This window comes from Temnothorax nylanderi, unplaced genomic scaffold (genome assembly GCF_030848795.1).
Source record: "Temnothorax nylanderi isolate EJ_2023f unplaced genomic scaffold, tnyl_v1.0 TNYL_tig0014_pilon, whole genome shotgun sequence".
Lineage (NCBI taxonomy): Eukaryota > Metazoa > Arthropoda > Insecta > Hymenoptera > Formicidae > Temnothorax > Temnothorax nylanderi.
In genome coordinates, this window is record NW_027249076.1 from 1266978 (window position 1) to 1281407 (window position 14430).

Consider the following 14430-nt stretch of genomic DNA (forward strand, 5'->3'; position numbering starts at 1 on the left):
GCGATTCGAGGTCGCAAGAGCCGCATACGATTATCGGCGCGTTTCCCTTCGCGATCTCTTTGTCGAAAATCGTGTGAGAGATCCTGTGTAAAATTTGCCCCGCGCCAACACAAGCAAACGCGCTTCACCTTTGATATTTTATGTTTGCTACGAGCGCCATTGTAATTTGTGTATGAACAAATTTATAAATGATAATACATAATTCGCGTATTAAAGCCTAGTGGTGTCAGGCGATTTCTACAACTCGAATTGTATATTGAGATACGCGAGAATTGGTACCTGATCGTCTTGAGAAAGGGCATGGCCAAAGTTCACTTGTCAATTAATATATTAGACATATGGATTTGCCGTGCTAATATATGTACATATAATACATTATACATGTAATGCATATAATGTACTAATTTAATATCGTTAATAATACATATTGTTAATACATAATTAATTGCAGATCATTGACTGCGAGGGTTGAAAGGGAGAAAGAATGTTTGTATCTTTCGATATCGGATTATAATAAGAAAGTAGCGAGTCGAAAGTGCTTTATCTTGGGTTTCCAAGTACATTTCCTAACGCAAGAACCACGTGAAAGTTTGCTCGCCTAGTTTTTCCTATAGGCTTTATACAATCGCAGTAAATCACTTCTGCGTAGTTACTTAGTATTCCGTAATGTAGATGTGCTCCTCTCTCTTCACACTTATCCCCTTCTGCGAAGCATGAAGATTTATTGCTTCGTAACGAACAAGTTAGTCGAACATCGATCATCATCGACGTATGTATATAATCACAATTCTATTAATTTATCTTAATAACATTTGACTTCCCGTTTCACATACAAGATGATTCAACAGTTGTACCATCTCTAGTCGTTTTTGAAAATTTTATGGGCTGCGCCCGTTTTTTATGATTTTCAACGTCTTTGACTGAACTTTTTAAGTCGAGGTTTCATTATGATATAAATTGTAAATTAAAGATTAAAAATTGAAGCAAATAACAAGAACTTTTGACATCCTTTGTGCGCTTAATCTTAATATATTTCTGTAAAATTGCTGAAGAGTACGTTACGAATAATTTCTTCCACAACAAAACAGATTATTCCATCAAGTTCACGTGCCACAGATATACATGTAGCGTGTAACATATGTAATAATTAAACTGCATCTTCTTTGTGATGTAGTCTTGCGACAACAATGCGCTTCCGCAGCAACTTATGCAGACTGAAGAATTGTCGAGCGATTATTCAGAAGTAGTGACTCAAGCGTGCACTTACGCGAAGTATATTAGGTATATAAAGTTTCGCGCGCGGTTCTAATGTATATGCAGATATACGAGACGAGACGGTCAGCTATCAGCGTAATCGCATAGTCGCTGTGTCTTCGCCGTTATCTTGCATAAAATTCTTCAGGCATATCTGCGATATGCATCATAATACGCACCTGTATTTTTATCGCAATTAAGTCGTACGTATGTCGCAGAGACATAAAAAAATCTAGAGTTTAAGAAACTTTTTACGAAAGGAGCAAATCATACCTGGAGAACGTTTCCAAGATAGATTCGCGGTAATTGTTCACGTTCTGTATGTAATAAATATTATATAGCAATTTATTTGACTTACAAGTTAAATTTGTCGTGTTGAATTTCGATTACAATTCAGTTCAACAATTTGCTATATACGAGAGATGATATGATTGAAATTCTCAGTGGAACGGTTAAATAGAATGACAACGATTTACTTTGATAAAGTTAATAAAAGATTGTAATTTTTTACTTGATACATTAAGTTAATGTTTTAATATTAACAGATTATTTTAAAGTAATTTTATAAAAATTAATTTGATCGTAGTTACGAGTTAGTAAGATTACATTTCAATTTTCTCACTTTAATCAATGTAAATTCTTTCTTGCATCGATTTTATGCGAATATCTTATTAATTTTTTAAATTAATTCTATTCTAGTTTCGGTAAACGCTCGGGTATATTCTTATAAACCTCGATTTATTAATCTACAAAATCCTGCGGTTCTGATGATAAATATTTGAGTTTTTACTCATTATTCGTAACTCTATACAGATCGCCTTTTGTGTACTCAGCTGCTGACTAACTGCGTAAATTCCTCTCAGACGCAGCATCAAACATGCGTTGAAAGCAGCTCGAAATAATTCCATTTTTCGAGTTTTCGCTGACATCAAAATAAGAAGGAACGGATTAAATTCTTTTTGATCAATAATTGGCATCAATCATAAAGTCGTCGATAAAAATTTTTATTACTGAAGAATACTCTGTTATTCACACACAACTCAGGCATGTTTCTCCAAAAATTAAGATACATATCCTATACGTTCTATTCATCTTTTTTATCCTTGGAAGGTATAATACAGGAAGTTGTCTAAATTCTTAAAAAGCAAGGTATAAAAAATTATTAACAAAAAATACGAGATATATCTGTGGCATTATGTTTCGCGCATATTACATTGTATTACATGCTCCTTTCGAGCAATATTTCATCGACGTTCATCGTCCTTCCCCCCCACCCCCTTCGGGCCCCGATCCAAGGCGACGGTAACTTCTTCAAACGAGGTTCGACATCCTTAGTGCTGATCACGCTATCCGAATCGCGATAAAACGCACCTCGAGCATCGAGCGGCGCGGCGTCACGCGTCGAAGGCTACCGCGTGGCACGCTCCGCGGAAAGTGCGTGCGTGTGCGTTGCGCACACGCCCGGACGGTTTTCCTTAAAGAAACACGACGCTCTCCCGAGTCCCGCATTCTCTCTCTTTCGCGTATAAGTCACCGCGGGTGCCACGAGATAATGTAACGTTACAACGAGGCACACGCGCCCGCGCGAAGTCAGTACGCTCGTAGACGCGCGCCGGGGAGAACGCACGCCGCACGAGAGTTTCTCGGTCGCGACCCGAGTCCGACGACGCGGGACTCTCGACGTACCGTACCCGTGGAGAGGAAAGAGAGAAAAGAACAAGAACCTGATACTTTCGACCTCACGTGTTGGTGCAACGAACGTGAGTGCAACCGTCTGTCTCTCGTTCTTGTATAGGGGGAAAAAAAATTTATCTTGGCTCCGCGCGTCGGTCGTGTTTTGCGAGTCAACTCGGAGGAGTAATCCGCGCGATTTCGGAAAGTGATTATACCCGATTACTCGTCCGCGACAGTTACGCGAATGCCGCAATCTGTTTGCACATCGTTAAATTCGTAGTGTCAAATTATACTCAATTTGAGTCATTTTTAACCATTCCTATAGGTCGTCACTGTTCCTGTTCAATATGTCGTTAATTTAACTTAAAACAATGTTAATTTACTACCAAAATATAGTTAAAATAATACTTTTTGTGTTAAAATAATAAATTTTTGACACGTATGGTAGTTAAAAATAACAAAATGTTGTTGTTTAACTCAAGGTATTGGTTTAAATTTCATCCTTTAATATTTAACAGTGCATCCGCGATTCTTCGGATGAGATCTAAGCGTCGCGCGTATAACGAGACGGGCCGTCGTCCTTTGATGCAAAAAGAGGTAAAGTGAAAGGATCACGGTGCTTACCGTACGATCTGACATGCGATTCCAAAGTCCGTTACGCGGCGCGTACACGACGTCGTGATTGACAATTAAAAGTTACCGCGGTTTTTGTTTTAAATTACTCCACGAATTAAGGGTCGTTGCAATTGGCCCGCGATTAGTACAAAAAAAAACGCACACTCTTAATCGAATTTAGATCGTTTATCGCATGCGGGTTTGCGAAATGTCGTTACCGCAAAAATACCAAAAAAACAGGTGCTGATTTCGCAGAGAAATAAATCAATAGGGGTATTCAAATAAGTTAAAGTTTAACGGTTTGACAGGTTATGTCAGGTTAAAGTCGAGTAAAAAGTTAATTAATTAACTTTGGGCGCGCTACTCTCTAAGGTTAAGCAAAATACACAAGTGACTCATTAACCTATCACATTAATCTTTGGGTTAAAAGTTTAAAAATTAACTTTTTACCCGACTTTAACCCGATATAACCTGTCAAACCGTTAAACTCTAACTTATTTGAATACCCCTAATATCTTTTTCAAGTAAAAAGAACTGACGTGACTTAATCGACAGAAGTACCGTTACGAGACAAGAAATACTCTTACGTCAAAATTATCGATCATTTAATTGATAATGTCCGAATAAATTAACAACGAATCGTCACAGTCACTTTCCCTTTAAACGCGACGCACGTTTCAAGGATTCTCGTTCCGTCACTCATGAGTAATTCGCATGTAGAGGTATGCCTTTACCTGGAAGTATTATCTTCTACATTTTCGCGGTACACAATTCTGAACGCGTAAACTTAGTCCGTGCCCTATCAATCGGATTTTATCGGACACTTGGCTCGCCACTTGCTAATGCACGACGTCGAATGTGCACCCCGGTATTTATGTCGTGCATGTGTAACGAAATATATATACGCAATATTTAACGTGGTGCAACGATCGATGACACTAGTTGTACTGTAGCGAAGGGGAGGCAAAAAAGAGCGATCGTAATAGTCAGCCGCTCGATAAGCATGGAGTATACACAATCGTTCTGTTCTAAATTCCTTCCTGCTTCAAATAAAAATATCTATATTTATATAATAATCGATTGTTTGCCTAAAGAGGCAAACGATGTCCTTTGAATGTAAAATCTATAACTAAAAACGCTTCTTCAAGTAATTGAATTCTAATAATAAATATCGAATTCTAATCAAACGATATTGAATCAACAGACTAATTCCTACGGTCGCGTTAATTCACTGCAGCTTTAATAAATATCTCTTACTCGAGTATTTTATTAAGTGCTAAATATTTCCACGTTTTCGCTTGCGCGAGGGGTGCTTTTATATTTTGAACGCGCTTCGAGAATACGCCTCAGTTTATCGATTTCGGCACGAACGCCTTTCCTGCTTCAGGAGCACGCGCTCGAATGCAAATGAAAGGGCTAATTGACATCTCGAATGTCAGTGAGGAGTATTGTGTATTCCGTATCGAAGTATCCCGTTTCGGTTTTCGACCGACTGAATTTTTGCGGAGCCTCTCGACTTTCGCGCTCGGACGAAGCCGGGCTCGGACGTTGACGTTGCCGGAAGCCGGAATGGCAATTACGCTTGACGTTATCGAAGCGATCGCAACACCTGGCGGACTTTTAGCCGAGGGAAAGTACGTGTACCGAACCCTCCGGTCGACGTCGGTTTAACGATCGGGCCGCACGAGCTCCGACACAGACGCGCATTCCGACGAATTAACTTTAAATGGCCCGCGGGAGAGCTATTTGCCTTTGCTCCCGCGAAGCTCAGCACGCGCGCGTCTAAACCTAACTCTCGAGTAAACTTTTGGGAGGAATCCTATTTTAGAAACGCACAAACCGCCGTTCCGGGAACTCGAGTTTCGCGACGTGAATGAACGCGCACATATATATGATAGATCCTTATCACGAGTACTCTAATATCTCTCCGCTAACAGCCGTAATGTCGTAAAACAACGAACACATAGATATCTAATATCAATCTAATAGCAATAATTAATAATTGCAATAATTATTTGAAATCATTTGAGTTTTTAAATTCAGCACAATATATTATACACTGTTAAATATTAAAGGATAAATTTCAAACCAATACCTTGAGTTAAATAACATTTTGTTGTTTTTAATTACCATGTGTGTCGAAATTTATTATTTTAACGCAAAATAGTATTATTTTAACTCCATTGGTTTAGTTAAATGTTAAATTAACACTGTTTTAGTTAAATTAATGACATATTGAGTAGGAGCAGTGGCGACCTATACGAATGGTTAATAAACGATTCAATCTGAGTATAATTTGACACTACGAAAAACAGTGTAATATGATCTTACTAGTTCGATAATCTTACACGGTGTAAAGTTATAAATAATAGTTAATGAAACATAGATATTTTCGAAATATTTTTCTCTCCCTACGAATTATTTAATATTGAATTGATTATCAGTCTAAACACAACAGTGTGATATAACAATACTAAATTTTAGAACAATAGTAAATGAAAAATAAATTGGCACAAAATTTGCGTACAGTAATCAGGATTAGGCGTACAAGAATATTTTAACACAGCAGCTATTTCGACTCTCGAGGGTGAGACCAATATGCTTATTTTTAGAAATGTCCAATGTTATTAACCTTTGTCGTAAGTAACCGGTGCCGATATGCATTTAGGTAGGGACGTTTCTTGGGTCGTCGCATGTAAAAGAAATCTAATCGTGACGCGTTATTTTTCTGTCTGATATTGATTATGCAATTTAATGAATCAACGATGATGTTGTTCATAAAGAATTTACTTACACATTCACAGATAAGACGCGTGTATTTTAGGAATTTCGTCCAAAACACTTGTCAAACTACTTATCGGAATCAAGATTACGTTTCGTATTTAATATCATAATGAAACCGCGTATTCACCCGTGAAATCACATAAAAGTGACAAAACGAAGTAGAATAAATTCGATAAAATATGTATCGATATTCTCTCTTTTCAATAATTGTTTTAATAATAGCAATAATAATAATAATAACGATAATAATATCTAATGATAATAATAACGAAAGATTCTTTTACTTCGCTACTAGCTACTATTAAACTGTATAACTTTATCATGAAACTTTTTGCCTAAATAATACGTTGTATTTAGAAAAGGACATACTTTGACCAGGAAACGGTCAATTCTGTAACCCTTCTCTCTGCGTAACTCCGCCATTATCGCTAACAAAGCTTATAGTAAACGAGATAACAAGCGTGCTTATTTCCGCAGGCACCATGAACAAGACGGAATTCAACATTGTTCTGAGCACGGAGCCACCGAGGACGTCTCCGAACGTGATTCACTCTCACATTCCGGTGCCGAGAATATCGGCCGCGATCAAGGCTCAAGAGAGATGTCCTCCAAAACGTAGAGGATCCTTCGAGAAGCTCAGCCGCGGGACGGGCAACGTGGCAGCCCAAAGAGCGTCCTTCGAGAAGCTCGAAGCTTCGGTCGTACAGCTGAGGTCACGCAACAACAATCAACTGTCGAGCTCCAGCATCGAGATGCGAAAGTCTGAGGAGAAGACGACGCCGGTGAGCGGTCTTTGCAAGACAAACGACGTCGCCAGGCTCAACAGAAGCAACAGCTTCTTGGAGAGCAAGTGGAAGAGCAAATATGAGGATTCGGAGAAGAGGCGGAAACACCTGCTCCAGAAGAGCGAAGCTGGTAATTATTAATTATAGAAGCGTCAAAGGACGCGGCAGCGTGGATTCAACGTGGATGTATTAAATAATGGCTATAATGGTTATATAGTTGCCATGATTCAAATCTTGTACTCCTTGATAAGTAGACATATCGCTTAACTATCTTTGGAGTCCGACCACAGATGTCTATAACTAGATCGCTGACTTCGGGCTTTTGCTATGGAAAAACTGTGATCGGCCGACAGCCATATTACTTACAAGTGCGTATGTGATACCCGGCAACCCGGCAGGAATGGCCATGGTGGTGTTCAAGATCACGTGTTCAATATCACGTGATTTGATAACACATGTCCGCCAGGTATCACATACGCACTAACGCACACGCACCGCCACTTTTTATCCCCTCTACTTACGTACACAAGACGCATGCGACTACACGAATAGGCCAAGCGTCTTGTGTGTGTAAGTAGAGGGAGAAAATTGTCGTCAGTCGTCAGTCGAGGCCAGGCCGGGATCAAAATTTGGCAAATCTGGATTACAACTTGTAGATAATGGCCGAACCTGGAAATCCGGGTCTACACGACTTTTTTGACGGATTTAACGATCTAGTTAGAGACATCCGTGAGTCTGACCTTTACCGATTGATATTTCAAACGATTCGACACATATAGCGATTTTATACCGATTTGATTACTTTAAATTGTCCTTGGCCTTCTTAAAGTGAGGAAAGTGACTTACAATTAGATTGTTTATATAACGATTCATACACATATCTGTACTTGAATATCGAAGACACACATACGACTGTTATTTTCGAAAGTTCGACATCTGGGCATGATAAGCCGACCAAACAATTCGGAAAGTTCATAAATAATGGAAAGCGTGTTCACCACACAGTTCATGGACACTCGAGAATGTTGTGTATTCGATTATCTCGTGATTCAGTTCTGCATGTAAAATGAAGGCAATGACGCACCATTAGTCACACTGTTTATACGCGATAGAATTATAAATCGATGGGGGATGGGGGGACGAAATATTACTGGCGCGAGTTACTCGCGGGATCTATATTCACGGTTTGTTGCGTCGATTGACGGACGATCAGCGAGGCTGACCGTTCGAGATTACGCGAAAAGGGGCAGGCACCGAAAAGTAAACTGTTGGCTGCATCGCGGAGGCGAGACGTTCTGAAAATCTTCTGAAAGTCTCTCGATTCATAATTAAGCAACAAACACGCTTAATTAATAAGCAATTCGTGCGTAATGTAATGCGTCAGAGTTTTATCAAGGATATTTAAGAATAATATTTGAAATATGGTATGAAAAAGAAAAGATAAAGCAAACGGGAGAACAATATGCCAATCAGAACTTTGCAACATGTTAGAGTAACGCAACTTTCGACGACGCGTGTATATGTACGCATAGTGCAATTTTAAAATTTTTTGCTTCTTAAATTGTTTGCTGAATAAAAGGCTACAATTATATATCACCTTTGATGAATGTTCCATCATCGCTGGAATTATATTTTGTTTCATAATGCGAACTCTTTAGAAACGAACGATGACATCATCAATCGTTTCTCAATAATTCTACGGATTATATGACCTTAATCTGATTGTCGACTTAATCGAGGTATTTGATAACTGACTCATTTTACCCACGCACATCCGTGTGTCGTTTCCTAACTATAATAACTGGAAAGAAGGCTTAAAATAATTAACGCTAGAAAATTGCGTTCTGCGTTGTAATCGAGCAACTTTTACAGTGAATAAAGACCACGGGGATTTGGAGAAGAAATACCAGCAATTGCAGAGAGAAAATGGCTTGCTGCAGTCGCAAGTTCAAGAGAAGGAGCAGAAGCTATTGAAATTACGAACAGGTACGTACCTGATTTGAAACTTCACCTTATAACGTGTAGCCGAATCTTCTCTGAATAAAGTTATCAAATTCTTATTCCTTTTTCACAGTTTCCGAAGCGGTATGTAAGGAATACGAACAATTAAAGCATCAGTATGACGTGGAAACAAACGCGATGCACAAAGCTATGCAACAAGCCTCTCAGGTAATCTGTTATAATTTAATCTGCGTGTTATTTGTAATACCGCTCTATCTGTTATAATTTAATCTGCGTGTTATTTGTAATAATCTGTAATAAAAGTATATGTGCATAAAATATACCGATTAAGTGATATATAGTTGTTCTAAAATGGTGCACAATTTTATTATATCAGTGGTATCGACAAAACCGTGAACTGAAGCGAAGATCTCAAATCATGGCGCAGAAGTTTCTACATAGCAATCCGGATGAATCACTGCATTTCGACGTGTCGGACGAAGTGGACTCAAACTTTGAAGATTTGGATCAGTTGAGACAAACGGTGACAGGTCAGTGCGGCTGATTTTGATCGGTTTGAGCGGTTGTTATTTTATTACCTATTTTCTCGAGATTCGCGATTAAAATGCGGTTGCTAACAATCGGAGTTAAAGCTAGCAGAATAACAATGGGGCAACTGGTCTTAAATGAAACATCCGTTTTCAGAGCTGAGCGGCGAAATAGCGCGACTGCAAACGGAGCTTCATTCCGCGCGGCTTCAGGAATTCGAGGCGCAGGAGCAGGTGACGCAGCTGACCACGCAGCTGGAGGAGGAAAGGACCCTCCGACAAAAAGGTAAAATTAAATCTCCTATAATAATCTCGCGGTTGGTAAAACGCGGTAAACCGACTGATTTGTTTCTGTCGCAGGCGAGGAGAAAATTAACGAGATGAAAGTGCACAAGGAAAATATGGAAAGAGTCACGAAAATGGTGGCTGAAGAGGTGCAGACTCTGAAGACGCAATGCGATCGCGAGAGAGAAAGCGCGAAAGTTCTGAAGATGGAAGCCGAAAGGGTACGTTATTACGTATTCAGTTTAATTATTAAACTTGTGTGTGTGGGAGTATTTGAAAATTAAAATGCATTAATTGATTGCACTTTCTTATCTCGTACTAATTAGCCGGTTGCTCATTTAGGTCCAGAAAGAACGAAATGTTTTAGCGCACCAAAGCGCTCTTCTTATGGCCGAGGTTGGAGACGATCCGAATGGCAGATTGTTGACCGTTTTGCAAGAGGTGGAATCCCTAAAGAGGCTACTGGAGGAAGAACAGCAAAACCATGCTTCTCAAGTGCAGATGCTACAGGAGAAATTAGAGGAGAAAGAATCGAATGTAGAATTTGAGATTGTCGAGGAGAAGTTGAAGCTTGCGGAGTCTGAATTAGAAGTAGTCGTTCAGAGAGCCGAAAGGGCTGAGAAATCGGTGGAAGAGTTGGAAAACGTTGTGCATTGCTTAAAACAGAAAATCAGCGAATTAGAGGAGAAAGTTTCAAAACCGCCACCGCCACCGTTACCGCCACCTCCTCCACCACCACCGACGTCGACGATTGGTCAGTCATCGATAAAATTGCTGACCAGAGAAAAATTGACCTCGGCTGTAAGCGACATGGAAAACATGCTTGGCATTACGCCGAAAAAAACGCCTACGGTCGCGCAACCCGGTAATTACACAATCTATTGTTTTATCGGTCATGAATTATTTTGTTTTATTGTAAATGTATCAAAGTTATACATTGCAATATTATATGTATCTAATTTTCAGCTATCGATGACATTATTAATCAAATTAAAGGCGGACGTTTCACGCTGAAGCAAACGGATGTAAGTCAGACTATACAAATATTTTTAGAATACGTCATACAAATGTTTAGAATACCATTAATTTCTCAAACATTCTTTAAATCCAGTACAAAATGCAGTATTTCATTTGATCAATTACAACAGGCATATTTGAGCAAGACGTTGATTTCAGAAACAAAGAGAAGAAGAGCGGAAAAGACGACAAGAAGCGGAGAGCAAGCCGCCAGCAGTTTCAGAAATGTTAAATATCCTTGGTACTATGAGACGAAGAGCTAAACCAATAAGGCAATCATTCAAGTTTACAGATACAGCGTCATAGTAATCAGAATTGTTTGAACGGATACAATTTGTAATTCCAACAAAACCCTGAAGTCTCAATCAGCTAAATTATATATTATCTCTATTATTTTACAGTACGATATATAGCTTTGTTACTCAATGTGTACAATTTGTCTTATAGATCTGTCTTGCTCAACCTAAATTTATGCAAAATCTATTTATTACTGTAAAAGTAATTTTTGTACTATCATATATGAGAAGCCAGACGAGGTCTAGTAAAAGATCGACGGCCATTTTGCAAATATTTTGTAACTTACATGATAAGAGAAATAAAAACAAAAGAATGAAAAAGAAGCATGGGCGAAATTCTTAGAAATAGTATATTCCTAGATTAGTGTATAGTATAAGCATTGTGTAAAAGGTAATATTATAAAAAGCTTAATATAACGTACCATTACGTTGTATGCAGATATATAAAAAACTATCTTTGAGAAGCACGTTTTCTGTTCATAAATAGGAAGTTTCGCACGGGACTCAGCCGTCTCGTTCGTTTAAGAAAATATTAACATCATTATGAATTTAAGAAAACTGATTCTGTATTTTATCAAATATGGATTGCAGCTTAGATGCTTCAAAAAGTAGAACTCGTCTGTAGGGTATCATCTCATCGTCCGTTTCAGTCCACGTTCCGGATAAACCACTGTCTGCTTCTTCTTCGACAGAAAACTCGAAACTAACAATTGCCTCTTCCGCAAAGATTTCTTCTTCCGCATTACTCCACAATATCGATGCCGGGTCATTGCCAGCGTTTTTATTCTTGTTTTTCGTCTTTTTCCCGGCTTTTTTATCTTCTGTCTTATATAATTTACATATAAGTATGTAATAGGAAAAATTAAATGGCATATTTTTGCTGGTGGCACGTTTCAGTTCGGAAATTAGATTTTCAAGAAGTGGCACTGAAATCTTGGCGGGAATGTTGACAAATCTCTCATTGATAAGCAAACCCAATTGCGCCGAGTCATTTTCCAATACATTTTTAATCATAGTATTAACTGCGTCAGTTGCATGTTCATCTGCCAACTGCTTCAATAGATCTCTAAGTTGTTGTATACATAAAACGTTCTGAAAAGATTTCTTTTGTTAAATAGAATTGATAGAGATCGATACTAAGTTTTTCGGTTTGACAATAATAATAATAATAAGAATCAATTTACCTGCTTATCGGAGACATTGATAACAGTTGTAATACCAAATACGTCGTTGTCATTGTCCTCATCTTCGGATTCATCTGTTTCTTCTGACTGTTTAATGACAGATCCTACGTAATTTTGTGATATTATTAAATCCGTGAGTCCGCCTAAATCAATGTGCGCTTTGAGGAAAAGTTGTTGCAGCAACGTTTTAATTCCATGATAGTCTGGATCTTGTGGATTGCGACCTTCAAACTCCACTTGCAACTCTATTCCCTAAAATTTATACTTATTACTGTACCATGTGTCTTATTTTATAAGGTGTAGAAATATAATATTAATTAAAATTTGTAATTAAGCTCCAAAAAAATTAATTACTGTTTATAAAGGTCAATTTGATGCGCTGATATGATAGAATACGTAATTGTGACATAATTGTGATATTTAATGTACGTATGTACGTAACGATGATATTAGAAAATATATTAGAAAATACGGAAAGATTGCCTGAAAAACTGCAACTTTCGGCTTTGGTGACAACTTAGGGATAAAATGCGCTACGCATTTTATTATTTTCTTTATTTACTTTTTTACATTACAAAGGCAAAAAAAATGCAACTTGCTATTCCTACAGGGAATTGCGATTATATTCACAATTTAAATTTGTTTTAAAAATACGAGAAATAATTCCAAACTGCTGTTGCATCTCTTGCACAATATCGTATAACACATATGCATATGCATATTTATACATAAAAAAAATCGTTAAAAGCAAGAACCAAATATGTATACACCTCGATTTTTGTGATAATATTAAAATATTAATAGCAATAACAAATACACAAATTATTAAAAAATTCTTAGAAACAGATTACTTCATTATCTGTATGTACCGTATCAAAATCTAAACTTATTAGAAGTACATCTGTTTCAATTATTCTATTCATAAATATCAGCCAGATACAAGAAATTATTATAGTTATTAATAATAATTTTTTTAATAGTAACATCTGACAATACCAGTTCAATAATAAAGATCTGATAATAAAAATAATTCATAAGCGAACACGTAATATAAGTACATATTTCTGAAAATAAATGCAGAATTAATTTAAAGCAAGTAGCTTTTTCATCTCTGTCAAAATATAATTTTTCTCAGTTCCCCCGAGATCCATGCACTAAATATCATAATTACATAAAGATCATTACATCGAACTGACAATATTTCATTCTTTATCGAGTAGCAACTATTTATGCCAGAATAACAATCGAACAGAGCTTTCATCTGCACGAGACACCTTGACAACGATTTTCACGTATACGTCGCGACGTATCGCGTCGGTCTCGCGTTCGGGGATCGGGGATGAATTGAAACGAAATAAAACCGAGTGACTTTGAACATACGGGTCGTACGTCGTACGGCAGGAGAGCGCGACCGCGTGCTCGCCGAGTGAGGTTAACCGCTCGATTGTCGTAACATGTATTTCATCGATAATAAATCGGCCATTCCTTACCTGCTCGTTCGGGATCTCATACTCCTCGTCCTCGTTGCTGGACGAGACGTCATTCTCGTCGTCGTCGGGCAACTTTTGCCGGATCTCACGCTTTTTCACCGGAGCAGCCATCACAACGTAAAACGTGCGAGTGGTCGTGGCACAGTCGTGGTGCGATTGGTGCGAACTGTGCGAAGCGAACACTGTGAGCAGGCGAGTGCGCCGTGACGGTCAGTCACGATAAGGCAGGTTTTTTCCATGCCGATAGTGCTTCGATGGCCTTCGATAATAAAACCAGGCTAAAGACATAAAGAGAGAAAGAGAATTAGAATTAGAGAAAGAACGCGATATTTCTCTCCCATCCGCGTCTGTGCAGTGTCGTCTCCGCCGAACGGTCGATTCGCGGCATTCGCGCTGCATTGATTCTCGACTTTCTTCCGAGACGAGGGATACCGCGGTCGGTACGCGTGAATAAAAAATCGAAACCTTTTAATTCTAACATTCGCGTGATAATAATATTCTAAATTCATTTCCAATTGAACACGACGACGGTCAAAGCTCCGAATTATTCGAATATT

At 38.3% G+C, this 14430-nt stretch overlaps 2 protein-coding genes across 6 annotated transcripts; one reads left to right on the forward strand and one right to left on the reverse strand.

Moving 5' to 3' along the window:
• The first annotated feature begins 2711 nt into the window (after positions 1–2711).
• Positions 2712–11523, forward strand: LOC139768157 (uncharacterized). Of its 5 annotated transcripts, none has more exons than XM_071698078.1 (10): positions 2712–3014; positions 3447–3525; positions 6805–7242; positions 8985–9098; positions 9187–9281; positions 9451–9604; positions 9759–9887; positions 9962–10107; positions 10229–10751; positions 10853–11523. In XM_071698078.1, exons 3-10 carry the CDS (start codon positions 6810–6812, stop codon positions 11164–11166), a joined length of 1908 nt encoding a protein of 635 aa, XP_071554179.1. In that variant the 5' UTR covers positions 2712–3014; positions 3447–3525; positions 6805–6809; the 3' UTR covers positions 11167–11523. The 5 variants fall into 5 exon arrangements, with proteins under 5 accessions (XP_071554179.1, XP_071554178.1, XP_071554177.1 ...); XM_071698077.1 differs by lacking the exon at positions 3447–3525 and adding an exon at positions 6028–6130; XM_071698076.1 differs by lacking the exon at positions 3447–3525 and adding an exon at positions 6073–6130.
• Positions 11263–14151, reverse strand: LOC139768159 (protein BCCIP homolog). The gene is made up of 3 exons (XM_071698081.1): positions 13874–14151; positions 12384–12635; positions 11263–12291 (listed from the first exon to the last, which is right to left on the reverse strand). Exons 1-3 carry the CDS (start codon positions 13982–13984, stop codon positions 11749–11751), a joined length of 906 nt encoding a protein of 301 aa, XP_071554182.1. The 5' UTR covers positions 13985–14151; the 3' UTR covers positions 11263–11748.
• Positions 14152–14430: the final 279 nt, after the last annotated feature.